General features: G+C 46.8%; 3 protein-coding genes across 4 annotated transcripts in view; 2 read left to right on the top strand and 1 right to left on the bottom strand.

The window, feature by feature from the left end:
- The first annotated feature begins 81 nt into the window (after window positions 1-81).
- Window positions 82-12,900, top strand: LOC102220119 (semaphorin-4B-like). The gene is made up of 14 exons (XM_005813706.2): window positions 82-1,577; window positions 3,971-4,131; window positions 4,204-4,266; window positions 5,166-5,264; window positions 5,368-5,458; window positions 6,839-6,961; window positions 7,424-7,551; window positions 7,626-7,807; window positions 7,878-8,013; window positions 8,744-8,927; window positions 9,647-9,762; window positions 9,836-9,999; window positions 11,378-11,445; window positions 11,527-12,900. The coding sequence occupies exons 1-14, from the start codon at window positions 1,493-1,495 to the stop codon at window positions 12,243-12,245; spliced, it is 2,319 nt and encodes a 772-aa protein (XP_005813763.1). The 5' UTR covers window positions 82-1,492; the 3' UTR covers window positions 12,246-12,900.
- Window positions 12,901-13,651: 751 nt separating this feature from the next.
- LOC106700449 lies at window positions 13,652-15,405 on the top strand. Its single transcript, XM_023330581.1, has 3 exons — window positions 13,652-13,718; window positions 14,674-15,048; window positions 15,121-15,405. Exons 1-3 carry the CDS (start codon window positions 13,652-13,654, stop codon window positions 15,402-15,404), a joined length of 726 nt encoding a protein of 241 aa, XP_023186349.1. The 3' UTR covers window position 15,405.
- Window positions 15,406-16,750: 1,345 nt separating this feature from the next.
- Window positions 16,751-27,988, bottom strand: part of tg (thyroglobulin) — a 22,325-nt gene continuing 11,087 nt past the window's right edge. The window contains exons 22-49 of one of the 2 annotated variants that reach the window (XM_023330169.1): window positions 27,773-27,916; window positions 27,493-27,657; window positions 27,322-27,426; window positions 27,126-27,229; window positions 26,948-27,053; window positions 25,981-26,169; window positions 25,740-25,910; window positions 25,582-25,668; window positions 25,447-25,512; window positions 25,239-25,376; window positions 24,440-24,616; window positions 24,258-24,372; window positions 23,388-23,467; window positions 21,705-21,842; window positions 21,555-21,620; window positions 20,580-20,714; window positions 20,323-20,505; window positions 20,050-20,254; window positions 19,875-19,962; window positions 19,621-19,777; window positions 19,340-19,524; window positions 18,680-18,853; window positions 18,472-18,606; window positions 18,156-18,343; window positions 17,510-17,614; window positions 17,280-17,420; window positions 17,030-17,208; window positions 16,751-16,954 (exon numbers count right to left, since the gene is read on the bottom strand). In XM_023330169.1, coding sequence (XP_023185937.1) covers window positions 16,863-16,954; window positions 17,030-17,208; window positions 17,280-17,420; window positions 17,510-17,614; window positions 18,156-18,343; window positions 18,472-18,606; window positions 18,680-18,853; window positions 19,340-19,524; window positions 19,621-19,777; window positions 19,875-19,962; window positions 20,050-20,254; window positions 20,323-20,505; window positions 20,580-20,714; window positions 21,555-21,620; window positions 21,705-21,842; window positions 23,388-23,467; window positions 24,258-24,372; window positions 24,440-24,616; window positions 25,239-25,376; window positions 25,447-25,512; window positions 25,582-25,668; window positions 25,740-25,910; window positions 25,981-26,169; window positions 26,948-27,053; window positions 27,126-27,229; window positions 27,322-27,426; window positions 27,493-27,657; window positions 27,773-27,916 — 3,818 coding nt within the window. In that variant the 3' untranslated portion in view covers window positions 16,751-16,862. The remainder of the gene's footprint in view (window positions 16,955-17,029; window positions 17,209-17,279; window positions 17,421-17,509; window positions 17,615-18,155; window positions 18,344-18,471; window positions 18,607-18,679; window positions 18,854-19,339; window positions 19,525-19,620; window positions 19,778-19,874; window positions 19,963-20,049; window positions 20,255-20,322; window positions 20,506-20,579; window positions 20,715-21,554; window positions 21,621-21,704; window positions 21,843-23,387; window positions 23,468-24,257; window positions 24,373-24,439; window positions 24,617-25,238; window positions 25,377-25,446; window positions 25,513-25,581; window positions 25,669-25,739; window positions 25,911-25,980; window positions 26,170-26,947; window positions 27,054-27,125; window positions 27,230-27,321; window positions 27,427-27,492; window positions 27,658-27,772; window positions 27,917-27,988) is intronic. The other variant, XM_023330170.1, reaches the window with a different exon arrangement.

Here is a 27,988-nt window from a genome sequence, read left to right as displayed (position 1 = left end):
TCCGATTCTTTATATTCCCATGAACTCCCAAAGACTTCGGATTAAACCCGGAGAAAAACGAATCTGAAGACGTTTTCAGTCCAACGATCACAAATATTTCTAGCTCACGTTTTATACAAAATGTTCTGATGTGAGAAAAATCATTGCAGTCGATTCGTTTAGGAATAAAATATCCAACATCACCGTTTCTTCTTCTTCTATTGGTTACTCCTCCCACCGTGTTGATGGCGGTTCTGACCCGCTCAAATCTTCAGAACCTTCTGGACCAATCCTAGACCAGGATGTCCACTTCCTGGTCTCTGTCCAATCAGGGAGCAGAGACACGCCCACACTCCATAAAGTGGAGACTCTCCACATATTTAACTTTATGAACATCTTATGATAAACGTCCCGTAGAGAAAAATGTAGCTGAATATTTAATGTAGTTAAATATTGGGTTCTGTTGGCTGGTTCTGCTCAGAGTCTGACAGTAAATCTGCTGCTTTAAATCACCAACAGAACATTTCTATGTTGCTTTAAGCTAACGGGACGTTTCTGGCCAAATGCTTTGGTGCTTCAGTTTTTCATCAGAACATTTTAGCTGCAGGAGTGAAGAGCTGCACATAAAATGATGCTTTGCTGCTTTTGTTTCTGTCTACAACAGTAAAATCATTCCGCTCATCCTTCCTTCCTTCTCTTGCTCAGCAGTAAAAATCTTTCCACTGTTTCTTCTTTTTGGCTTTGACGTCTTTTCGTGTTCAGACTCAGCTGACGGTGCCGACGCTCCACCCACGCCGACGCTTTCAATCTGTTGCTATGACAACGATCATCCACCGAAACAGAAAGAGTCAATTTGACCAGCGTTGGATTTAAGTCAAAAGATTCAGAAATTTTACAAACAATACAAAATTCAAAGATTTTAATTAAGTAGAGCAGAACCTGGATTTCTTTGTGTTAAAAGCATCTGGAATATTTAGTTCTATTTTTCCAGCTGAAGGAAAATTAGTTTCTGTTTCCAGGAATTTAAAGTATTTAAACTGAGCAGCAAATGAAGGAGAAACAGGAAATTTATCTGAGATACAAGAAGATAGTTGGATGTTTTCCCGTCCTTCTCTCCCTCCATCATCCCTCCATCCCTCCTCAGCTGTAAATCCAGATCTTCTCCTTCCGGTTCCCTGAATCTCCTCAGATTCCTCTGATTGTTTCCTGATTTACTGCAGAAGAAGAAACTCTGTCTCTACGTTGGGTGTAAATCTGAGGTGGAGTTTGGACCCGGACCAGAACTTCCTCCTTCTTTCTCTAAGTGGTTTTCAGAGAAGCGTGTTTAAAGTTCCTGAAAGCATCGCCGGCGCGTTATCTGCTGCATTTCATCACATCCTGCAGCGCTGCCTCCTCCTCCTCCTCCTCTTCGTCGCCTCTGACCTCAGACTGAAGGGAGGAAGCTGCGGTTGTTCTGATCGTCACTCTGAGTGCTGCTGCTCTGCACTCCGGACCCGACCCGTTGCTCGGCAGCATGGCCTCTTCGCTCGCCCTCCTCTTCCTCAGCCTGCTGGGCTCCACGTGTGCTCTTCTTCCTCCTCGGATCTCCTTCCTGCTCAGTAAGTCAGCTGAATGATTATTGATCGGCTCTGATCGGCAGGTCGCTGCCTTCAGACGAGGCGATGAAGAAATGGCAGCGTTTGTCTTCCTCTCTGACGTTTTCCTGCCTCAGAGCTGGTTCTGATTCTGCTGCTGTGGTTCCGCTGTTTGGGTCAGAGAACATTTGATCAGAAAAATGACAGAAGTTTTTGGGTCCAGAGTGAATAATGGTGCTGCTACGCCCAGTTTCACGGTCCAGCTCTGCTGTCATCTCCCAGAGGAACGAAGGCGTTCTCACGATGCTGAAGCAAAAACATCCAAACATTTTCAGCCTCTTGATTTTAGATTCATTTGAATTTTAAGTCAGATTTTTAATCAATTTAAGTTTAATCAGCATAAACAGGTTATTCAGTCCAGAACAATCCAGTCAGCAGCACTTCTGGTTTTCTTCTCCTGATCAAGCATGTGGCGACAGTGGACAGGAATCACTTCCTCTCCACTGAGAGGAAAACATCCAGCAGAACCAGAACCGGCTCCGTCTGATCGGCCGCTGATGAGACAGGAAGTACAGAGAAGCAGAACCGCGTCGCCGTCGGTTTGTTTTCCCGTTTTAAAAGAGGAATCTGCCGGATCTGGGATGTCGGCGTCTCATTCGGCCGACAGAGCAGAGCGACGCATGGAAACGCTTCCAGGGTCCGATACCGGAAACCGTTTGAATACAAACCAGAACCGAGTCATCAAAATGACCAACATGGCCGCCGCGCTCAGCATGTCTGCCTTCATGAAAACAATTTATAACCAGAATGTGATTTATCAAACTGAGCTCCTGTTTTTAAAGGAGGCAAACCTGCACCAAAAATGTCTGCAGTCGCTACGGCAACCACAGCTGGAGCATATATATTAAAATCAGATTATTATTATGATGAGCTAATGATTCCTGAAGCTCTGCAGGCGTTAAAGATCCAGAACCAAACCGGTTCAGACGGCTGGAAATGAAACCTGACAGCTACTGTCATTTCAAAACAAAAAACTTTACATGCAGCATAAAAACACGTTTATGTCATCAAAGTTACTGTGTTTATGTATTTAATCACCAAATTAAAAATAATTGAATAAGTTTATCGGACAAGCAGCTTATAAAAAAATGAGGGAACAAAAACATCCGAAGCTTTAAGACCCGTTGCATCATGAAGGGAAATTATTGATTTTTAGATTAAATCCTTATCAATATAATCCCACAAACTGAAACCACATGAATTTATTTTAACTGATCAACCAGATGAATTATTTATGGTGTAACGTTACTGATGACTGAAGTGACATAAACTTCCTGTAACTCTGACCTGGGTGTTCCTCAGGGAAGTGTACTGGTGACACTTTATGTGTTTTAAGGATTTTGAGGTTTCAAACGGGTCCAGACCTGCAGACCTTCCTAAAGGATCCTGCGATGCCTCCGGGTCAGAGACGGGTCGCGGTTCCTCCACAAACTTCAGACTTTTATCAATATTTGTTTTTCGCAGGTTTTTTTTATCGTATCACTCAGAGGCGTTTTGTTTCCTGTGACACAAAATTTGCTCTACAGATTATTTAAAGGCGCTCAGACAAAGCGGCGTCTCTGCAGCTCTGAACCACATCCTGTCTGAGCAGAACCCCAGACACAGGAAGGTGCCACAGAACCGGTCAGCTGACAGACGAACCGACGTTTCTTCACCTGGCCTGTTTTTAGATCACCTTTAATTCACATCTGAGACTCAGACCTGAGTGGAAACAGACGGAGGCAGACCTGAGCTCAGCGACGGTCCCTGTGGGTTTCAGATCAGCCTTCAGGTTGCTGTTAAACACTTTGACCTCACTTTGTCACAACGATCACTAAAAGTTTCCACTAAAACCCCGAGACAAACCGAGCAGACGTCTGATGAGACAGACTCATTTTTAGATTTGATCTGGTTTCCGGTCGATCTTTCTTCATTCATTTAAAAAAAGTGAGCAACATATAAAAGTTATTTACGTATAAAACAGCCTTATTGTTAAAGTCATTTTGTATAAATCTCAAAACAGAAACTCCTCACGTTCTCCACCTGTGATGCGGTGCAGCTAATAATGTTTATTCTGCACCCAGAATGCATTGCTGCTGCAAAGCACCCAGCAAACACTTTAAAACCTGAAGTTCGACTGAATCAGCAGCAGTTAGTGAAACTGAACAGCTGTGAACCAAAGAATCAGTTCCTGAAGCAAAAAACCTACTAGTGTAATGACAAGTTTGAACCTGTAGATGGCGCTATGCTACATGGTGTTGCATGTTGTGTCGTTGACATGATGCCTATCAAAATGGTTGAACTTGGTGCTTTAGGATTAGTTTACCCTGAAGAACCGTTGGCTCATCAGACCAGCTGGTCCTGTTGTTTCTTCTCAGATTCACCAGAAAGACCTTTGGTTCACTTCAACCTCACAGACGTCAGCAACACCGCCACACTGTTGCTTAGCAACGACAGCTCCACCCTTTACGTCGGAGCTAGTAATGCCATCCTCTTACTGAATGTCAGCCAGAGTGATGTCATCAGCCTGAGGCATAAGGTGAGGCCCGGATCGTCCAGGTGAAGCGTCTGACTCTTCCTGCTTTGACACTCAGGTGTTTGTTGTCTTCAGGTGACATGGAGTCCGTCCAAGGTCGACAGAGGAGACTGTGCGTACAAAGTGCAGGATCCAAAGGTAATGGGGGATCCGATTCGTCCGATTCCACCCAGAACCCAGTCTGATGGAAGAGGAAAGAGGAAACCCTTACCGCTGCTGCATTTTGAACCCTGAAATGTCTTTTCTAATATTTCCATCATACAATGTTTTAACTGCAACATCAAAAACAGAGAAATGCAAGAATGGATCAGGAGCTGGTCGGTTGGGCCGGTTCTCCAGAATGTGGGCAAGAATGAGGGGTGGAAAGGTCATAGATACGGGTTTTATTTGAGAGTTAAAGGAAGCGCTCTGAGTTTTACTGAACCATGATTTAACTGACCAGATCTGCAGCTGAGCGTCATCTGCATAGTAGATGAGAAATGGGCCAAACACACAACCCTGTGGAACTCCATAACTGCAGCTGGACCTCAGTATTTAAGTATTTTTAAGGTATTTTTCACAGAAAGAAATTCCACATTTCTACAGAGAGGTTCACGTGGTGCCGTTGTTGGAACTTTCCCTGTGAGAGAAAGCCTCTGGTTGTCATGAACCGATGGTCTGTGGTTGTTCAGAGTGAAAAATACACCAACCACCAGTTTAGCACTTCACTAACCAATGATGAGTCAAAACCTACAAGAGGAGTTTCAGCCATTTATCTCCAAAATGAACCCTTCAACTCTTTGATTACCTCCAGTCTCTAGGCTTCAGAAAGTCGCTGTGAATTTTCAGTTGTTCAACATGAAAAACCAAACAGACCCAGAACAGCCATCCGTTCTAAACCTTCTCTCAGATCTGCAGATTAAACCGTCTAGAAAAGAGTTTTGCTTCATCTCTGAGCAGTAGGACACCATCTGGTCGATCAGCCAAACACTTTCCTTCAGTTGTTCAAAGTAACATCTGCTCCAAGTCCATCTGTGTTGTTTCCTTTCTGCCTGCAGGTTGACTGTCAAAACTTTGTCCATGTTGTTCAGAGAGTAAACTCCACCCACCTGTACGTCTGCGGCAGCAACGCCTACAACCCTCAGCAAGCCTTCATCGTGAGTCTTCATCCTCTTTTGAGAGGCAGGGATGGAAACAACTATTAGTGACTCCACAGTCAGGAGATCAGGGAAGGTCACAGCTTCTGTTTGTCTCCTGCAGGACGTGGAGCGTCTGTCGGTGGTCCAGCAGGACGAAGCTAGAGGGCGCTGTCCGTTCAGTCCTTTTGAACGGAGCTCTGCAGTCATGATTGGTTAGTTTGAGTTTTACATTAACATAAAGATGTGCAGACAGGGGAGGTTACAGAAATGTTTTATGGATATTATCAGCAGAACATGTTGAGTGAAGTTTCTATTTGAAGTCTATAAAAACTTAAGAAGAGTCAGAAAGGAGCGTCTCCACACATGGACCGGACCAAGACCCTCCTCTGTTGGACTCCTGGTGAACATGGGCTCCCTGGAAGACGTCCATCCTTACAGACTGCCTGATCCCAGAAAACCACCTGCTAGCTGAACGAGCTCTGTGGCTCCTCCTCCTCAGGAGCAGACGGTTCTGGAGCTTACTGGACCTTCTTGAAGCATCTTGTTGGGAGCTGAACCGCTCTTCTTCAAGTTTTTGATGAGCTTGATAACTTTCCTTTCAGCTGCTGTTATGGAAGGCTGTAGCTTCTCTTCATAGGAAACCACTGAAGATAATCATCGTCATCTGCCTGTCCGGTACCGGGTCACTGTGGCAGCAGTCTCAGCAGACGTCCCTCTCCCCAGCCACCTCAGGAGGAAGCCCACAGCGTTCCTAGACCAGCAGAGATGCATCGTCCTTCCAGTGTGTCCTGGCTCATCCCCTTGGTTTCAGGACAGGCCTGAAACATCTCCCTCACCAGGCATCCAGGAAAGATGCCAGAGTCACCTCAGCTGACTCCTCTCGATATGAAGGAGCAGCAGCTCTACTCCAGACCCCCGAATGACTGAACTCCTCACCCTTTATCTAAAGAAGAGCCCAGATTGAAGAGGAAACTTATTTTGGATGCTTGTATCCTGGATTTCTTTTTTTTTTTTTTATCATGACCCAAATTTTATGACTGAGAAATTTGTGAACAAGATCCCAAATACTTGAACTTCCCTCCAAGCTGGAGAAGACAATCAGCCTTTCCGGTGACGAACCATCATCTCTGATCTGTCTCTCAGCTGTCCCAGCTCATGCTGTAGGTCTTGGTCAGAGAAAGGAAAAGGATGCATGACTTCTGCAAAAAGCAAGAGATGAAATCCACTGATCCCCGACTGGACCCTCCAGAAATCCTATCCATAAGTTACAAAAAGAACTGGTGACAAAGGGCGGTCCTGCCGAAGCACCGGGAACCGTGTTAGTGCCGGCGATGTGAACCAAGCTCACTGTACAGAGGACGAATAGCCACTAGTTCAGGGCCTCGGAGTCCGTACCCCTGGGGCCCTTCCTACAGGTGCCCATGAGGCACACAGTTGCTGAATTGGTTGGGGAAACTGCCAACCCTCAAGAACCCTGCAAACGGTGTAGCTCTGCTCCATGTCTCCTCATAAACCAAACCCTCCCTTCAGTCTGAACCAGGCCTTACTGAGCAGTTCATGTTTTAGTGTTCAGCGTTTCTCTTGTCATGCAGACCAGGAACTCTTTGCTGCCACAACCACCGACTTCAAGGGAAAAAACCCACAAATTTCACGATTCCTCAGTAAAGATGGCCGCCCAGACATCAGCCTGGACTCCTCCATCAGTTTACTTGAGGGTGAGTGGATAAAATCTCTGAAGTGTACCTGTAGAGGACTCTGTTACTGTCCTGAATCCTGACAGAAAAAAGCTCAGAGTCAAAAGCAGATTTCGCTCAATCATCTTAGAAATTATTGTAATTTAGCATAAACTTTAGAATCTGTAATCTTTGATCAGAAATCTGTCCCACATGACTGAATTTCAGTAAAACCACACAGAAGTGGGTTTAGTGTGAGATCATAGTTCCTCATTTCACCCTGAGTGATTCAGTTCCTCTTTGTGTCATAAGAAATGTTGCTCTCATTTTGAAACATCCTGTCCTTGTTTAGAAATTGGCCAACAGGAGAGATTTGAGAAAACCCTTCAGCTTTGCTAAAGTTTCACATCTGGTTGATGAGCAGTCCATCTGCTCCCAGATCTCTTTTCCCTGCATTCGTACCACCTGAGTTTCATCTTCAGTCAACACTTCCTGCATTTTCAGATCCAAGATTTGTGAGTGTGTCGGTGGACCCGGTGGGACAGAAACTCTACTTCTTCTTTTCTGAAATCGGGAAGGAGTTCAGCTTCGTCGACCAGATTCAGATTCCCAGAGTGGCTCAAGTCTGCAAGGTTCTGGAGACGCAGAGCAGCGATTGGTGACCCGATGGCGGATCAGAGATAATAACGCTCTGCCGGTTTCACAGGACGACATTGGAGGACAGAGGATTCTGCAGAAGAAGTGGACATCCTTTGCCAAGTCTGCTCTGCTCTGCCAGCCTCCAGAACAGCCTCCCTTCAACATTCTGGAGGATATGTTCACCCTGCAGCCACCAGAGGGCGCCGACGCCTCAGAAACACTGTTTTATGGCGTCTTCACCTCCCAGTGGTGAGGCTCCGTCTCATTCCTGATGGCGCTGCTTTTACTGACCCGGCTAACATGAGAACCTCGGTTTCAGGTCCAGGCGGCCCGAGTCTGCAGTTTGCACCTTTAGGCTGAAGGACATCCGAGACGTTTTTGCTGGAACCTTTAAGACCCTGGAGAAGGGAACGTACCAACTGAAACCCCCAGCAGGACGACAATACCTGGGACAGGTGAGAACATCCAAACGTACCAAGTTACCACACCTAGCACACCTAGCACACCTAGCATCCGTTCAGTAGATAAAGGTAAATCTGGGTTTCCTTTCCATTCATTCTGTCTGAGTTCAATCTGTAGGTCAATAAAAACGTAGAGCTGAGTAAAATGGTGTTAATGATTTCTGCTTCAGGAAATGATTCTGATCTATTCCAGTCTGAATGACAGAAACATTACAGTGTCTTTTTCACAGAGAGCGCCACCTCTCTGCAATTTACATCTAGGAGTCTTTAGCCGTCTCAGTCTTTGTAGTTATTTAACAAGAAATGTCGACATTTCCGGATAAAACAGGACAAACTTCGGACCGATCCCAACCGGAGCTCTGGACCGGAGGGAACGGCGAACTTCAGCGGTCTTCCTGCAGTTCTTGATCTTCATTTTTGAACCTCGCTCACAGTGAAGCTCATATCTGACTTGATTTAGGAAAAAACGACCTGAGTCCAAATGTTTGCCTAAAATGAAGGAACTACTCTTTCATTTCTGTGGTTTCCACTACGTTCCAGTACCATCTCCATGGTGACGTTAAAGCGCCTGCGTTGTTGATGGAGGCCAACAAATGGTGGATTTTTTTTTTTTTTATTGATTTTGGGACATTTTAAATTGATTCTGAATCGTAATAAGAGAAAATTGGGATTCTTATGAATCCATTTTTTGGCACAGCCATAATAACGATCCTTCTCCCGACAGTGCGGCCTCTCAAACTCCTCCGACTCTGAGCTTTCTGAGGCGAAGATGAACTACCTGACTGGCAGGAATGTGAAACCAGTTGGACCAGTTTTTGTTTTTCCTGAGCAGAAATACAGTCGTGTGGTCGTAATGAAGACAACGGCGGCCAACAGCCAACAGTACGACGTCCTGTTTCTCCTGACCGGTGAGACGCTGAACTCAAAGTGGTAAAAATGAACTGAGATTAAGTTTCTAAAGACTTTAAATAGATGCAGTAGAGGACACAATCTGCTGGGAGCTGGGCTAATCTTTTCTTTAGCACTTCCGTGTTTTTGCTAACCTTGAAATTGGTTAGCACACTTACGCAGCTTCCCTAAGGTAAATTTTCCAGAGTTGTCTTTGCAAACTTTTGTGAAAGTGAAAGTTTGTGTTGAAGTTAGACGTTTGTATTCATGCTCTTATTTTGAAGTCTGTCTGCGCAGCAGTTCTGTTTCCTCTCATGTTTTTTTGTCAAGAAACTTTACTGAGCAAGTGGGAAGTACAAACCAAACGAATGAATGAATGAATGAATGAATGAATGAATGAATGAATGAATGAATGAATCAATGAATTATACAGAAGAATGCAGCGTTACATGAACAACCAGAGGAGTTAATTAGACAAATACATGCAATAATTTACATATTTGAAATGTTCTTATTGCTACTCCTCATGTTTTCCACCTGCGGTGCGCAGCAGCAACTGATGTTTATTCTGTACCCAGAATGCATTGCTGTAGAACTACAGACTGCAGCATTTTAGCGTTAGCTACATTGGTGTAGCGCCTTTATATCATCAGAGCTGTTGTTTCTGTTTAGTGTTAGTTCGGCTAGCGGTGCCGGTTCTGAACTGAACCTTGATCAGAATCATTTCTTCGCCATCCAGAGTCCGGGTTCCTCCACAAGGCGGTTCCTTCGGATCAGGACCTTCGAGTCGTTGAGGAGATCCAAGTGTTCAGGGAACCTCAGCGGGTCAAAAGCATGATCCTGTCTTCCTCCAAGGTAGACCTCACACCACAACACCTGCACCACCTGCATGGTTCTGCTGGTTCACGATGCTGTTCTGGTTCTGAAGGGACTCGTGTATGTGGGAACGTCTGAGGGAGTGACAGCGGTACCTGTGGCCCAGTGTCCGAGCTACCGGAGCTGCAGGCAGTGCATCCTGGCCAGGGATCCGCTGTGTGGCTGGAGTCCGACCCGCAGAACCTGCACGGGTCTGGATGGCGCCGGCGACAGCGTGTGAGTGGATCTTAATCACCCAGAACATCAGAAATTATCAATATGATCTGCTGCTAGATTAGAATCAACCTAAATAGGCAAATCAGAGGAAAACAGCCAAAAGTCTCAGTTCCTATAAAAACCTGATAAGTTAATAAAATAGCAATAAATAAATGAAGGAATAAGTTCATCAAAAATGTGCCGAATAAACAACTTTTATAAAAAGAATCCACAGCATGTTGGCCTAAATATGAAGTCATTTTTAACCTGAAGCAGTTCTCACTCATTCATATTTACTTAAAAATGTTACATTGTCACTTTTTAAAATAATTGTCAAAGTCATTTAAAAAAAAAAAAACTACCTTTTTCTTTCACACAGATGTTTTAGGCCAAAAAAATTATTTTTGTCACAAAATGGCCATTATTTTAGAAAGGTGACGACATGTCGACTATATTTTCACCCTGGGAGGCCGCCATGTTTTCACCTGAGCAATGCATGCTGGGCCGACAGCCAGAGTCCGTTAATACATAATATAGAGCCGCTCGCAAAACGCCTGGACTGAGACAAACTGACCGAAGCTTTTCATGAGCTGCTAAGATCACAACCTGCTGCAGGGATCAGCTTGTGATCTACTGTTCACTGTTAGCTGCTGCTAACGCCGTTAGCTGCTGCTAACGCAGAGAAAAACACATGAAACTCATTTTAACATACTGGAGAAAATGTTTGGATGCCGATGCTAACCGTAAACAGTTAGCAACACTCACCTGTTTCCTCTCAGGTTGCTGCGTTGTCTTCTATGTGAATATTTATTCTCCGGTTCAGATTGAAGCGGCTAAACGTTAATTCTTCTTCTTCTTCTGTTGCGTTTTATGGCAGTTTACAGACTTTATGCATTACCGCCATCAACTGGACGGAGATGTAACTTCAGATATTAATTTTTACTATACATCTTCAAATCAAAAGAATAAAATAAAAATGAATAAATAAATTCCATCTTTCCTGCCATATATTATTTATTTTATCTTTAATAATTACTTTTATTTCTGCTCTACTCGGCTGAATGTTAATATTAGCACCTAGCGAATATCATTCACCCAGGATGCATTGCGGCGTAAACAAAATGGCGACATCTGTGTGGCAATATTTAACTTGCATAAACTAAACAGCCTGCAGTATTTTTGCTGTATTGTTTTTACATCTAAAATAATTTTTTAATATAAAAATTTTATTTATAAAAGCTATTGCTGCAACTAGCAAAAATAATTAATCCTTAAATACTTTATTTAACAAACTCCCTAAGCTAGAAACAGTCGATCAGCCGTACTTTGTGAAAAATGACAGAATGATGAAAGCTGCTAAAGGAGGCAGTAAAACATGGCTGTGTTTGTTTTGTCTCAGAGTTCAAAGCCTGGACAGCATCAAGGGGGACGAATGTCAGCCGGCAGAGCGGATCCTGCAGCACCAAGGTAGATCCCCAACATCCAGATTACCCAACAGAACCTGCTGTTAGGGAAACCTTCACCGGTGTCCGTCATTCTTTCCTGCAGACGTCTTTGTCCAGCTGAACGAAGTTGTGACTCTTCAGTGTGTGAAGCCGTCTAACCTCGCCACGCTGCGCTGGAGCTTCGCCGACGCCGCAGTTCAGTCGGACCGGCTCTTCATCCAGGCAGCGAACGGCAGCCTCTGCTTCCTGGCCTCTGCTGGGACCTTCGGGATTTACCGCTGCCAGGCGGAGGAAGACGGACTCATGGAAGTGGTGGCGAGCTACAACGTCCGGCAAGCGTCCAGTCCTCGGCATCTGTCCAAGGTCAACCGGGATCCGGTGACCCCGGGCCCGGAGAAGAGGTCTGTTGAGACCGAGGATCCGGCTGTGATCCCGGTTTCAGACGCACCAGAGGATGAAACCTTCATCACCAACGATTCCGACGCAGAGGAGCGCGTGACTCAGGCTAAAGGTGATGCGTTTTCCGTCCAGGAAATAGTCCCGACCTCCAGGAAGGACAGCCGGTCCATGAAGAACCCAGCTGAGGAGGCACCGACCCAGAGGAGCTATCACAGCGAGCTGGTGGTGGTGTCCCTGCTGCTGGCCGCCTGCGTCCTGATCCTGGTGCTCGGCGCCGTCCGCATCTGGGGACGGCGGAGCGCCGGCTCCGGGTCCGACCGGCTGCCGTCCGCAGACGACGGAACCAAAACAAACACGTCCATGGAGATCCACTCACTGAGCGCCGCAGAGGATGCGGGTCCGGACCAAACCATCATCCCGTGATGGAGGTCTGGACGGGTCTGGACCGAACCATCATGGAGTCCAGTGGATGTCCGGGCCGTTCTGAGGCTCCAGAGTCGGCTTCGTCCTGATCGATCGGTCGGTCATGAAGAACTTCTGACCCGTTTTCATTCACCTTTAGGTCCAGTAGATTCTGTTCCCAGTGACTCAGTCTGAAGTCCAGAACCACAAATCCTCCAACATTCAGATTGTTTCAGTTTAAAGGTCCAGACATGTAGCGCCATTTTACAGCATGATCAAGTAACGGTTATAAAATGTTTTATACCTAAATATCAAATATAACTTAAAAGAAATCCAGATTTAACGTCTTGAAATTGGGCCTCTGTCTCTTTAAGAAGCTCCTGCTCTTCCTGAAGCTCCGCCTCCAGGAAGTCATCCAACATTAACCCTTTAAAGCTTTTACCTGCTTTGTTCAGAGCAGCAGCTCCTATAATGAGCTCAGCTGTTTGCTAACTGCTGCTGGCTAGTCTAAAGGAGATGAGTGGGGGCGGAGCTAAGCCTCGGAGGCGGGGCTACGTCCACCAACTGATAATCTATTCAATAAGAACCCGACACAAGATGCTGGTTTTTATTTTCAGGTTCTAAAGCGGGGGAAAAAGTCAAAACAAAAAGTTTTTAGCGTTTTATTTCTAAACGTGTATTCTATTTTTTTTTTTTCTATGAAGAGTTTTTGCGGCGCTAGTGGCTCATATTTTTGCAACACTAGGCAGACAGGAAGGAGGGCAAGGAAGACATGTGGCAAAGGTCACCGGGACTGGGAGTCGAACCCACGACGTCCGCGTCGAGGACGAAGGCCTTCGAACGTGGGGCGTGCTAACCCGCTGCGCCACCACAGCACGCCCCCAGACTCCATGTTTTCTGCGCAGCAGGTTTCTCAGGGATGATTTGTCATGAATTATTTATTGTTTCCTGTTCTTTCAGATGTAATTTATGACTGTAAATATTCCAGTGTTTTTCAGACGTGCTCAGCTGGTTTTCTGCTCCTCTTTGTGTTTTTATTCTCTGTTTGACTGTGGCGCCCTCTGGTGGCACAAAGTATGTTTGTAAATTCATCTATTAATCTGACAGATTAATAAAAGATCATAATTCTGATTGTTGTTTCTATTCATAATAAACTTGAAGTCCTCAGACTGATCACTGCTCTGTTTGGATTAAAGACCAAATCATAAAAATCTGATCAAGATAAATATGAAAATAAATCTATTAAATGTGTTTTGCTGAACATCAGATTTTGATAATTGATCATTTGATCTGTGATAATCAGATTTGTTCCGTCTCACAGAAACTTGGTTTTTCTCGTCCTAGTTGAACTAAACACTTTAGTTTTTGTTTGGTTTGGTCCTCCAGGCCTTCCTGGAGGTTTAGGTCAGATTTTCTCTGGTTTAGTGATGAACACTGATACGTTCCTTCGCTCCGTCTTCGTACTCCAGACCTCCTGCTGTGACGAGGCTCAGAGTGAGAAGAAATAACTCCTAACTCTGCTGCCTGACCATTTTTAATAACTCTTTAGTTTATTTTAACTGAGTTCTACAAATCAGGGAGAATATTTTGCTCTTGGTATCTGGAGGAGTTCTGTGTCATGTGGAAACTCGTTATTCAGTTGTATAAAGGCTCTGATCGTATTTTCATCATTAATAGAGGAGAATAATAATAATCATGGTTGTTTTCTGGACTTGTGTCTGTGGGTTTTAATCTACTTTGAACAATAAACTGATCTTATTGCTTTTGTTTGATAACAGATCAACAGGAAGGTGAATAAACTGAGACGATGGTTTTTAAAAAGCCTCAAGACGACATTTGAATGTGACTCTGCTGGAGTTAACAGGTCAGATCATTTAGTTTGTTTTTAAGATTTTAGATCATCTGATCTGATCTGAGGCTGGTTTAGTTCAAGATGTAGAGAGAAGCTACAAGAAAACTAAAAGAAAGGAGGAAGTGTGTGAACAGGAAGTTACATCATCACTGATCAGTTTTCGGACAGAACGATCAGCATTAAGAGTCTAAAAGCTCAGGATTTCTCCTTTAAAGGTTTCCTGGAGCTTCATGTTCCTGCTGACAGGTGAGAAGTTTGATCTTCATCAGGAAGAAAAAAAAACCTGGAAGCAGGAAATTCAATCTGTTTAATTTCTCTAGTTTTATTGACAGCAGTTTTTCTCCTTCATCTCTTTATTTCAACTTGTTGATTTTCTGACCTAATGATGTTTTTACTGATGCAGGATGAACTAAAACTAAATCAAAACTGTTTGGACCAGAAGTTACAAAGAGTTCAGATGTTTGTTTCTCAGTTTATGATAAAAATCTAAATTCATTAGACCTGGTTTAACTGTTTCCTTTTTATGGATCGTCAGAAAACAAGATGGTTTCATCAGTTTTCACTAAGATAATCATTTTAAACTCTCTGTTTCTCCAGGAGCCGCGGCCCAAACCATCTGGTACCAGTTTGGATCGACCTGTGCAGTGAGAGGATCGACTGTCATCCTGCCCTGTTACTTCACTCCTCTGAAATCTTTCTCTCCTGAAGGAAGACAGATTCCTCTGAGGATCGTCAGAGTTCGCTGGTGTAAGAATCATCCGATCTGTCAGGGAACGACTCCGTCTGTTTACGACAGCAACTCAACGGCCAGAGAGCCTCGGTTTCATTACCTGGGCAACATGGAGGCAAAGTGCACTCTGCAGATCAGAGACATTAAGATGGAGGACATGGGAACCTTTAGATTCAGGATGGAAGCAGATAATTCTGCTGGACATTTTACAAACCCGACTGGAGTCACAATCTCAGTGGCTGGTAAGATCAACATGTCACATTCAGACAATAATCACAGATATTAATGGAAACTAATGAGAACGTTTCACTTAGATCTGATCAAAATGGAGATAAAGAGCTCCAGCAACAAGTCAGAGGTCAGCAGAGGTCAAACTGTCTCCCTGCAGTGCATCACTTCAACCTGCACCTTCACTCACCTGGAGGTCACCTGGAGGAAAGATGGCCACGCCCTCCCAGGGAACGGCTCCGCCCTCCAGCTCGGCCCTCTGACCGCAAAGGATTCTGGGAACTACAGCTGTGCTCTGACCAGGAACATGGAGACCCAATCTAAAGAAGCAGAGGGAGGGAAAAATGTTAATGAACTGGATTTACTGTAACTCCTGAAAACAAATGAGACGTTTAGCCTGTTGAATGAACTGTGATGTGTTGTTTTCCCTCTTGTTGTGCTTCCTGCAGCGTCTTGTGATCATAAGAGAATCATTTTCATTTGAAGAAATGTCAGTCTGCTGTTTTCAGCTCCTCTCATAACGAGCTGTTTTAGGGTCTCTGTCACTTTAAATCCTAATATGCTGCTGCTGGCCACGCCCCCAACTCAATGTTTACACTCACTTAAGAAAATGGCTGCAAACAGAAGCACAATTATACGCCATACATGTTTGAAAAGCAGAAGAGGAGCCTCCTGTACAACCAACAAGAATGCAGAAAGTGTTTTCCGGATGGTTAGTCAACCACTAAACTTTTGTCTTTTCCAGCAGCCATTGTACAGCCGGGAAACCAGCTGACCAAACGTGCTGCAGCTCAGCTGTGGTTGCTAGGTAACGGTGCAGCGCTTATTAATTGGGAAATTTTTTAAATGGTTAATGTTTTAAAACAAAACATGGCTGAGTGTTTCTTTAAGTGCTTTGGTTGTTTTTAGTAGCAGGTAAGACCCAAATGTAAGGGTCCAGGTGCTTCAATGCAACTCCAGTCCGTTTGCCTAGTCAAAGTCTGGTTCATTTAGTGAGGTGTGAGCGCTAATCGACCTCTGACCTCTGGTCCTTCAAACCTCGCCTGGTTTCACTTGAAGTGAACTCTGGTTTGGTTTGAATGTGAACGCCAAGCGAAGCGGGGACCGCTCCAAAATCAGGAAGTGGACTACAACGCAGAGCATTCTGGGTAAATACAGCCAAAGCTAATGTGCTAGCCTAGCGCTAGCAGCAAAAATGGCTCCTGGTCTTTAGATAGAGACTACAGAGAAATCCTCCAACACTAAAATCTGACGCCTCCATCTTGTTTCCATCTGGTGAAACAGGAAGTTTTTGTGTCATTTCCTTCAGTGGTTCTTGGTGCAGCGCCCCCACAGGCCAGGAGGGGAACAGGTTGGTTTGACTCAGAACCACAACAGCTGGAGGTGGAGCAGATGATGAGTTCTGGTTCCAGTAGAACCGGGTCAACCGGACTGAAGAGGAAAACATCCCGAGTATAAAAACCTGCAAAATGTTTGAATTTGAATAAGTGAGAACCAAAAACAGGAGGGAGAAGGTTGTAGGTTTGGTGTCGTTGTTTGCCCAGTGATCGGGTTCTGATGTTGTCCTGACCCGATCAGGAAGAGTCGGTTGACACTGAACCAACATATTATCAAAATATTAATAAATGTTTAATTTATATTCAGTGACTGGACACCAACCAGGGGACAGGATTTAATTTAACAGTTTATGGAAACAAATCACTCACTGAACTGCAGTCAGTTTTAGATGCTTTTATTGATTATTGGGAACAAAATGATCAGCAGAAACTCATGAATCAAAGTGAATTATGGGAAATGTGGTGTGAGGGTTTCCATGTTGATGATGTCATCAGTTGTAGGCGTCCTTGTTGGTCTGTGACTGGCTGGGTGGTGCAGCCAATGGGAGATCTGGGATCTGGACAGGCTCCGCCCCGAATTCACCTGGAGAGAGGATCAGAAAGCTAACAGCAGAAGAAGAAATGATCTGAACCCTGCAGACGTTCTCGCAGAACCGACCCGTCTTACTGGTCAGTCTGGTTCCCAGTTCCCTCCAGAAGGAGCAGGCGTTCTGCCTCAGGCCCTGCTGATGCTGCAGGGCGGGGCTTAGCTCCAGGTAGGTGGGCGGGGCCTCAGCGGTGACCGGCTGCCAGCGGGGCAGAACTGACTCCGCCCACACGCGGGACGGGTTTGGGTTCCTGAAACAGAACCAGGAAGAGTCAGAGAGCCCGTGAGCTGCTGGCGGACCCGATCCAGAAGTTGTCCTGACCCGGTCCGTATGAAGCTGGAGGCGTAGGTCATCACAGCCAATGAGAGGCGCCGATCAGACGAGGTAAAATGCTGGGAGCTCATTGGCTGGAGGGGAATCCCAAACAGGAACTGAACGTCGAGAGGAACCGAAACGTCGGCTCTGTGGAGAAGGAGCAGGAAAAGGTCCGGTTACATGACCCGCACACAGAACAGCTGTGATGTTCTGACCCGGTCCTCACTGCTCCCTACCTGTCCTGAGCGCTGGAGGCGGGCTGGTGGTACTGGAAGACGTTGGTGCCGCTGGCGGCCCAGTGGAGAGCCATCTGCACCGTGGGACAGACGATGAACAGATCTCTGTAGCCAGACACACAGACTGACGGTTATTAGTCCAGCTGGCTGGTTCTGCTCCCAGAACCCGGATCAGCCCGGCTGAAGCTGCTTCCTCTGCAGGAACAGTTCTCTCTTCTCACCAGAACCGGTAACTAAAAAGCTAGCTGCGCTAACCCAGGAGCACTACCGCGTTAGTTCTGCTAATGCTAACGGGCTACACCACATATTAACCAAGGAAGCTAATGCTAACGCGCTAATTTAAACCATGCTGATGTGTCACTGACACAAAATGAGAGGAAACAGAACTGCTGCGTAAACTCGTCAAAATAAGAGCATGAAGCTAAACAGCTAACTGCCTGACACATGTTGAACTTTATTCAACTGAAATTTTACTGAACAGAAACATTAAATGTGCTAAACATGCACAGAATTATCAAAATGCTAAGCTAAGAATTAGCTCAATTATTGGCACGTTAGTGGAATGCTCCCAACACTGACCTTTGACCTTTATTAACCTGACACTGTGAAACCCTGTTGTTGGTATTTTGTTTGGCCTGATGGTCACCTGGTGGCGTTGTTGAGCGCTCTGGAGAACAGGTTGTAGCCAGCAGCTGACGGTTCGTGGTCCAGAGCGTAGAACCAGGCCGCCGCGTCCTTCAGCAGCGCGTTTCCCGAGGCTCCGCCCAGAGAACGACTCAGAGCCTCGTAGAACGCCGTCTTCCCGTCGGCTCGACCCTGCAGAGCCTCGAAGTTCTGAGGACACAGTCATGAGACCATCGCTGAGTCATGAGACCATCGCTGAGTCATGAGACCATCGCTGAGTCATGAGACCATCGCTGAGTCATGAGACCATCTCTATAAAAACAACAGTGACCTCTGACCTTTATCCTGCGCGCTCTGCTGATCAGGCCGTCGTGTTCTGACGTGCCCAGCATCAGGTCCACTCTGTGGAAGGACTCGGACTCGAACCTGCGGACCGGAGCCCAGGACTGGAACGGACCGCTGACCGCCAGCAGCTGCACCACAAACAGACGGGTCAGACATGGAGGAGTCAGAGCAGCGGAACCGCCCGGATCTCAGAACTCTGACCTTTGTCTGAGCCGCGTTCAGCTTGTGAACCGGAGTCGATCTGAGGCAAGCCACCATAGGGCCGTCATCAGAGGGGTCAGAGGTCACGCAGCCAAGCTCTCGAGCCAAATCCACTGCTTGACGTCTGCCGGCGGCAGCAGTTTGGACCAAAGATGGAGAGAAAACAGAACCTCCCTGCAGGACAACGAACAGATCACAGAAGTTCAGCAGCCGTCTGGTTTCACTCCAGATTAAAGAGACAGAACAGCAATTTGGGTTATTGAGAAAACAATAGGTTCATTTTTCAAAGTCATATTTCACCATGTTATTCATTCAACTAACGTCAGTTTCAAACTAAACATTTAATTTGGACATAAATCTTTAGCTTTAGGTACAAACCAATAATGATTTAGCTAACTCTTTAGCTTGCTAATTAAATATTTAGAAAGAAAGCTAAATGTTTAGTTTGGAGAAAATACTGACCTCTATGAATATTTGTTTTAAAACTTTCTAAATGAATGAATAAGGTGAAAATATGAACCCATTGTTTTCCTCCTGGAGGCTAAATAACACAAATTATTGCTGTAATTGTCGGCAGTAGCTGTGCGAATGGCAGGAGGAAGTCGCTCTGCATTCACACACACGGTGTGTGTGTGTGTGTGTGTGTGTGATGCTACTCACCATCAGGATCATCCTGTGGAACGGCGGCGAAGAGGAGAGCAGAGTCAGGCTGCTGATGTCGGCGCCGCGCCGCTCCGCCCCCACCGTCACGCTCCCGCTGTCTCCGCCCACCAGGGATATGTGGGCGTGGACCCAGCGCAGCGCCGCCTCCTGGTCCGACAGGCCGTAGTTACCATGGAGACCACCTGTAGTCACCATGGAGACGGTGGGATCAGACAGGTGTGTGTTTGGCTGCAGACCCATGATGGTGTGTGTGTGTGTGAGTGTGTGTGTGTGTTCACCTGCAGTCAGAAATCCCAGCGCTGCCGTACGGTAGCTGGCCGTTACCACGACGACGTTCCCCAGAGCGGCGAGGGCGGAGCCGTCCAGCAGGTTCTGGTTCTGGTTCTGGTTGGCTGGAGGGTTGAAGAAGTAAACGAGGACCGGGACTCGCCCTCTCTGGTGGAGTAGAAGAAGAACATTTCCAGGAAACTCATCCATGTTTCTCTATAGTGGCCTGGTTCTGGTCGGACCCGGTCAGACGTTCAGGACTCACCTGGGCGGCGAGCGTGAAGATGTTCAGGTAGAGACAATCCTCGCTGGAAGCCGAGTCCTCATCGTCGCCGGGCTGAACACAGCTGGGCCTGAGAGCGAAACGGACCGGAGCGTCACTGACGGTTCTGATCCGAAGGTTCTGATGGTCCAGACAGGTCCTGGTTCTGATTGGCTACCTGGGCTTGGTGGCGTCCCAGGTCCCCGTCCAATCGGCAGGCTGCGCTGCCTCGAAGCGGAGCGCTCCTATTGGTGGACGGGCGAACGGGACTCCAAGGAACCGGATCACCGTCCTCCTGTCTGAGCCGACCGCAGTTTCCATGGCAACGCCCTGCAGCGTGCCATGACCGGGAACGGAGACGGACGCAGCCTGCGGCGATCGCTCTAAGGAAACGCTCGGGTCAGTGAGCCGCCACGCTCCTTTCTGCTCTGTGATTGGCTCATCAGCTCACCTGTCCTCAGGTAGACCTGGGGGGCGGGTTCTTTCACCACCAGGCGGCAGGAGGAGGCGGGGCTAATGGAGTCTGGGGCAGAGCTTAGCCCGCAGGTCGTGGTGTCAGGGTACAGGATGCAGCGGACCGCTGACTCCGCCTCCCTGAGCGACACGGCAACACAAGACTCCGCCTCCTGGCAGGCTGACAGGAAACACGCTTTTATTAACTTCACCTCTGACCTCTGCACCCTAACAGGTGATATCGCCTGCTCTTACCATGGAGACACCAGTCCCTGGTCCTTTCCCGGTCAGTGTCGATGTCACGGCTCACGTGGATGACATCATACGTAGAGAGAGACGCGTCAATCAGGAGCGAAGACTCTGAGAGGAGCCGCCAGTCGTCCATGGAGACTGAAACAGATTCAGGCTGTCAGGCTAAATCAGAGTCAGAGTTAGCAAAACAAAACAACCATAAAACTGAAACCAGCAGCAAAACGTTTGTTCCTTACATAAAGTTTGTAAACTGCCAGAAAACGCTAAAGAAGAAGAAGAAGAATGTTTGTTTCACAGAATCTTTGGCAGGCGCTACGTTGTAGCACGTTTTGTTATTGAGACATGGTGGGTGTCAACATGATCGAATTGATCACATTAGCACTGGCTTCTAGCAAATAACATGTTGACAGCGTGTTTTAGCGTTAGCTCAGCTAGCCTTTCAGTTAACTGTGCTAACCCTCAAGTGTTAATCGAAACATAAGATGACTTAACACTGAAGTGCTATGCCAAAATGTTATTTAAAACTAGCGTTAGCGCTACGGCGCTAAATTTAATCATGGTGACACCACCATGTTGAAGTTGGTGCATTAGCTGGTATAGCGTTTTAGCATTAGTAGAGTTAATGTTCATTAGCCCTTTAGTGTTAGCGCAGCTAGCTTTTTAGTTAGCGGTGCCCATCAGTGATTGAGACGATCTGGATTTCTGAAGGACTTTTTGGCTCCAAAATGTAAAAAATGAGGCTGGATTGGATCGCACAGAATCTTTCTGTGGTACCAGACCAGACCCTGGTACCAGACCGTGGTACTGGACCGTGGTACCGGTCCCTGGTACCGGACCCTGGTACCGTTCCCTGGTACCGGACTGTGGTACCAGACCGTGGTACCGGTCCCTGGTACCGGACCCTGGTACTGTTCCCTGGTACCGGACTGTGGTACCGGACCCTGGTACCGGTCCCTGGTACCGGACGTAGAGTCTCACCGTTGTTCCTGCGGTCCCTCAGGCTGAACGGAGGACACAGGGCCGGGGACGACGTCCACTGATTGACTGAAAACACAAACATCCCATCATGACCTCGTCCTCCTGCAGGACATGTCTGAGCTAGCCTGTCTGTCTGTGCAGGTTCGGTACCGGGTTTCTGGTACCAGCCGAACGGCTCCGGGGACGTCTCTGCTTCAGGAGGTGAACAGTCCTGAGTCGTCCAGGTGGAGGCGTCGTCTTCACTGCAGGTCAGAACGCCCAGACTGACCAGAGGCAGACAGAGCCGGCCTGAAACACACACCATCATCACCATCATCATCATCATCACCATTATCATCACCACCATCATCATCATCATCACCGTCATCATCATCACCATCATCATCACCACCATCATCATTATCATCATCATCACCATCATCATCATCATCACCATCATCATCATCACCATCATCATCACCACCATCATCATCATCATCACCATCATCATCATCATCATCATCATCACCATCATCATCACCACCATCATCATCACCATCATCATTATCATCATCATCACCATCATCATCATCATCATCACCATCATCATCATCACCATCATCATCATCACCATTATCATCATCATCACCATCATCATCATCATCACCATCATCATCAACACCATCATCATCATCACCATCATCATCATCACCATCATCATCACCACCATCATCATCACCACCATCATCACCATCATCATCATTATCATCACCACCATCATCATTATCATCACCATCATCATCACCACCATCATCATCACCATCATTATCATCATCATCATTATCATCACCATCATCATCACCATCATCATCACCACCATCATCATCACCATCATCATCATCACCATCATCACCATCACCACCATCATCATCACCATCATTATCATCATCATCATCATCATCACCATTATCATCATTATCATCACCATCATCACCACCATCATCACCATCATCATCATTATCATCACCATCATCATCATTATCATCATCATCACCATCATCATCATCATCATCACCACCATCATCACCATTATCATCATTATCATCACCATCATCACCACCATCATCACCACCATCATTATCATCACCATCATCATCATCATCACCACCATCATCATCACCATCATCATCACCACCATCATCATCACCACCATCATCACCATCATCATCATTATCATCACCATCATCATCATTATCATCATCATCACCATCACCATCATTATCATCATCATCACCACCATCATTATCATCACCATCATCATCATCATCACCACCATCATCATCACCATCATTATCATCATCATCATCATCATCATCATCATCACCACCATCATCACCATTATCATCATTATCATCACCACCATCATCATCACCACCATCATCACCATCATCATCATTATCATCACCACCATCATCATTATCATCATCACCACCATCATCATCACCATCATCATCATCACCATCATCATCACCACCATCATCACCACCATCATTATCATCACCATCATCATCATCATCACCACCATCATCATCACCATCATTATCATCATCATCATTATCATCACCATCACCACCATCATCATCACCATCATTATCATCATCATCATTATCATCACCATCATCACCATCATCATCATCACCATCAGAGGAAGGCCTGATTCTGCTCCTCTCCTAATTTTGACCTGGGTTTCATGGTTTGGTCAAACTGAACCTCCTCTGGTCCTTCAGTGCAGTTTGGGTCAGTTTAAAGTAAAACAGGATGGCAGTGCCTGGCCCCGACCTTAAACTGATTTACCCCTTGATTTGGTCTCGCGGACAAACCCGAAACCACGGCAACAGGGGTCCTCGTCGCAGCGGCGCTCGCACTCCCTGAACCTGGAAACACGAACGGCTCGAGATGAAAACATGGCTGAAGGTTTGGAGGCAGACACCATGCTGAAACTGACAGAGACATTCTGGTTCTGACATTGTCTGTCTCTGGGTCTCATTTGTCCTCATTGTGTCTTATTGTGGAATGGGAAACATTGCTAAGAGTGATGCGGTTATAATAACCCCTAATGAAGTCCAACAGGCTGTAGCGTAATCGTGTGAGAATAAGGCAACAGGTTCTGATAGCATTGCAGCAGAACATCTGATATCTGCTAGTGAAAAATGTCTGTGCTGCTTGCAATGTGTTTCTCTGGGTTCGTGATCCAGGGGCCGTTTCCTGATTCCTTACTATCTGTTCAAAGCTTGTTGTACATCTCTCTACACATCTCCTGTGTGGTGTAAATTTAAAAAGCTGAGGAAAGCAGGTCCAGCTGTGCAGTGAGATATTTAGTAACATGTCAGAATATTCCAGACACTCATGAGAAATTTGATATACAAGTTTATGTGTCGTTTCAGCTCCAGTCTTATTGTAATGTTTTCACTTCCTTCTGTCGGCGCGCTAAGATCCCAGTCGGCTCTGTGGAAACATTGGTATGTAAATCTTTTCTAACATTTTATTTTATGTTGTGTATCATGTCTTTGTGGACCACGACTGTCTCACTTTGTCTCAGATTGTGTGAATGTGTTTTGTTGTGTCTGAATTTGTCTCATCTTGTCTCCTCATGTCCACCATGTTGTCCTGAATGTGCTGAGGTCAAACTGTCCCGACCCGTTGGTGTTCTGGTTCTGGTCTTACCCGTCAGGCAGCAGCTGGTTCTGTCCCAGCGTGGCCCGGTTCCTCACAGAGTATGAAACCATCTTCTGGAAGGGAACCCGCTCATAAAAACTCTGGACCGGTCCGTTCAGATCCACTAAAACAGAACCAGAACCGTCATTGTGTCCTTCATTCAGACTTGGATCCCAGAGCCTCATCCTCACCCTTCTTGCTGTAGGTGTTGTTGGTGGCTCTGTCCAGCAGGGGGCGACAGGAGCGTTTTATCGGCCGGTCGTAGCCGCCGCAGACTCTGGTGTCCGGATACAAAGAGCAGAGGAAGAAACGGTGCGACTCGGCGTCTCTGAGGTCGGCGACAGAACACCGCTCCTCTTCATCACAACCTGAAACACAAAACCATCACGGCTAGCTCAGACACGAAGGAAACAAACCTCTGCAGCTGGAGATGATTATTTTAGGAAATCTCTCCGACTCACCAGTTTCATTTCACAGAGCATCTACACAGCCAGAGGGCTCACTCTGTCCTTTTTCTACATCGTGATTAAAGAGTAGCTAAAGCCCTTATATTTATGGTGCTATCTTTATGTTTCTGTGTAAATGTTAACCTTTTTGTGAAAACTTGTTTACTGCTGCAATATTTAGCCTAAAGCCGTCTCAGTGCTGCCCTCTTTGAGTTGACCAGCGGTACTGCAGTTGTATTTTACAACAGTAATGGGATTCAGCGATAAAACCAGCTCACTGAAAGTCTAATATCACAAAAGGGTTACAAATCTGTTGATTGCCTTTTGGAAAATTCACTAATGGGTCTGAAAAGTTGCTAATTTGGCTACAGCCCCACCCTCCGCTAACCCCGCCCACTTTGACCTTGTTTGGGGGCGGGGCTAAGCTTTCACACAGCTGTTAGTTACGATTTAAAATCAAACATCCTGCAATCGAAGTGAAAGCTGGAATCAGTTCCCACAGAGGAGAGAAACCACACGTCTGTCAAAACAGAAAGCTGCATACGTGTGAGGCACCAGAGCAGGGCATTCTGGGAGCTGTAGTCGTTTTTGCTGAGCCAGAAGGAGAGAACGGGCTGCTTCCTCTGCGGGTCCACCAGGACATCGGCGCTGGACAGAGACTGGAACCTCAGCTGGACGGACGCTGCGGACAGAACCAGCGTCTTCATCACATTCATCAGGAAACCCATCGTCATCATCAGAGCGGATCGAACCGTTCAGAGGAGCCGGAACCTCTGCTGCACCGCAGGACGCTGATCCAGAACCACCGGCGGCTGCAGCTGAGACAACAGAACCCGGTGAGCCGAGCAGAACCAGAGCAAACGGGTCGGTCCAGGACCGAGGCGTACCTGTGTTCAGGTAGATGGCCTGGAAGCTGATGATGGTGGCCTGGTAGTCCTTCCTGGTCCTGCTGTCGCCAGGCAGAGCGCCGTCAGCTGAACAGAACCAGAACATTCAGTCTGGGTTTGGACCGGGCCGGTCAAACCGAGCTGCGTCGCTTTCTTACTGATGGTGAACTTTTCTCCGCCAAAGTCGAGCTCGAAGCTGCGCTGCTGCTCGCTGTAGCTAAGCCCCGCCCCACAGATCCTATTGGCCGGTCCCTGGCCAATCACGTCCCAGTCCTCGTCCTCACACATCAGAACCGACGGCGCTCTGAGCCAGCCACACAGCAGGGAGCCTTCATGGGTCACACAGCTGGTCAACATCCAGAAAGGCCCAGGTGAGGCTCCGTTTCCACAGCAACCCACCTCCATCCAGGACGTTCTGGTTGAGGATGAACCCGTGGCAGCAGGCGTCGCGGCTGCAGCCGTCCTGGCAGAACCGGCGCGCATCAGACAGAGATGTGTTCCTGGAGGAGAACACCTGAGTCCTGAACACACCTGAGACCGCCTTCCTCATCCTCATCCTCACAAAACTCTGCTGCTGAAGCTCCGCCCCTGGAACAGAGGACACGCCCAGGTAAACTCACAACAGGCTGAACCAATGGAGGCTGTTTGGAAAGATAGTCACAACTTAATCATTTCTATTAATCCGCCTGAAAACAAAAAATATTTTTACCGTGTTATTCAGTCATTTATAAATGTCATAGTTTCAAAATCAATGTTTACCAAGCTAACTACTTAGCATGAGGCTTACCTTTTAGCAAGAAAGTTAGAAACTAAATAGTTAAATAGCAAGCTAACTACTTAGCATGAGGCTAACCTTTTAGCGAGAAAGCTAGAAACTAAATAGTTAAATAGCAAGCTAACTACTTAGCATGAGGCTTACCTTTTAGCAAGAAAGTTAGAAACTAAATAGTTAAATAGCAAGCTAACTACTTAGCATGAGGCTTACCTTTTAGCAAGAAAGTTAGAAACTAAATAGTTAAATAGCAAGCTAACTACTTAGCATGAGGCTAACCTTTTAGCGAGAAAGCTAGAAACTAAATAGTTAAATAGCAAGCTAACTACTTAGCATGAGGCTAACCTTTCAGCGAGAAAGCTAGAAACTAAATAGTTAAATAGCAAGCTAACTACTTAGCATGAGGCTAACCTTTCAGCGAGAAAGCTAGAAACTAAATAGTTAAATAGCAAGCTAACTATTTAGCTCAGACGTAAATATTCAGTTTACCAACTAAATATTTAGGTTGGAGGTAAATAAACAGCAAGCTAAGTACTTACCTCCAAACTAAATATTTAGTGGTTCTGGTTGTCATGGTAACTGTTAGTTGCTCACCGTTCTTCCTGAGGACGAGCAGATCTGAAGCTCCGCCCCTCACGCTCAGAGAGCAGCGCAGCTTGTGGAACCGCTCGGCCCGAGGATTACCCAGAAACCCCCTGGCCTGCAGACACACACACAGCTGGAGCAACATTCGGGCTCTGATGGGCTGACCTTTGACCCGAAGCCTGCTTACCTGCTGGGAGGCGCTGCAGACAACGTTCAGAGAGCTGTACAGGTCACAGCGGGTCCGCCTGTCAAACAGCGCCACATGGTGGCAGGACGGCTCCGCTGCACATGCTGAGACAAACAGGACTTTCACAACCCAAACCAGAACCAAGCCTGAAAATCAGGGGGAAAAAAGCTCAGAGGCAAAGTAAGTATATGGTTACCATGGAGACATGCAGAGAGGTCAGAGGTTATGGTCCTCAGTACATCCGTGTCTCCAGTCCCGACCATCAGGTCCGACCCGGGAACCGCCTGGAACAGGCTGAGAACTGAACGACAGAAACCAGGTCAGAACCTCGGAGAGCTGCGCTCTGATTGGCTGCCGGCCGCCTCACCTGAGCACTCCTCATCCGCCAGACGCTCTTCCCTGCTCGTCCACTCAAGCTCCGCCCCCTCGCTGCTGACACACCTCCAGCCCCCAGACAGGAAGTTGGGCTGAGCCGGCAGGAAGTCGCCTCGCTGTGTGCAGCGCAGGCCCCGCCTCTCGCAGTCCGTCTCACCTGAGAGGCAGACAGGTGAGGAAAGAGGTTACTGACTCACCTGAGAACAGGTGAATAACGCCGTAGCATCAATAAAACAGGAAACGAGTTTATAAGTTTTCCTTCAGAGACTCACACTGATTGGCTGCTGAAGCACCTGCAGGGGAGGAGCCTCTGACACACCTGGTGCAGAAGTCCCGCCCCTCTAGCTCCTGATAGGTTCCCTGAGGGCAGAGCAGACACGCCCCCTGCTGGTGGAAGCTGCCGGCGGGACAAATGACTGGAAACGAAACAATGGAGCCGTGAGTCTGCGGCCGGACGGACGGAGGCCCGCAGGGACAAACCGCCTCAC

Source organism: Xiphophorus maculatus, chromosome 3 (genome assembly GCF_002775205.1).
Source record: "Xiphophorus maculatus strain JP 163 A chromosome 3, X_maculatus-5.0-male, whole genome shotgun sequence".
In the NCBI taxonomy this organism is placed as follows: domain Eukaryota; kingdom Metazoa; phylum Chordata; class Actinopteri; order Cyprinodontiformes; family Poeciliidae; genus Xiphophorus; species Xiphophorus maculatus.
The sequence above is the reverse complement of the archived record's forward strand: the minus strand, read 5'-3'. Positions and strand labels throughout refer to the sequence as shown.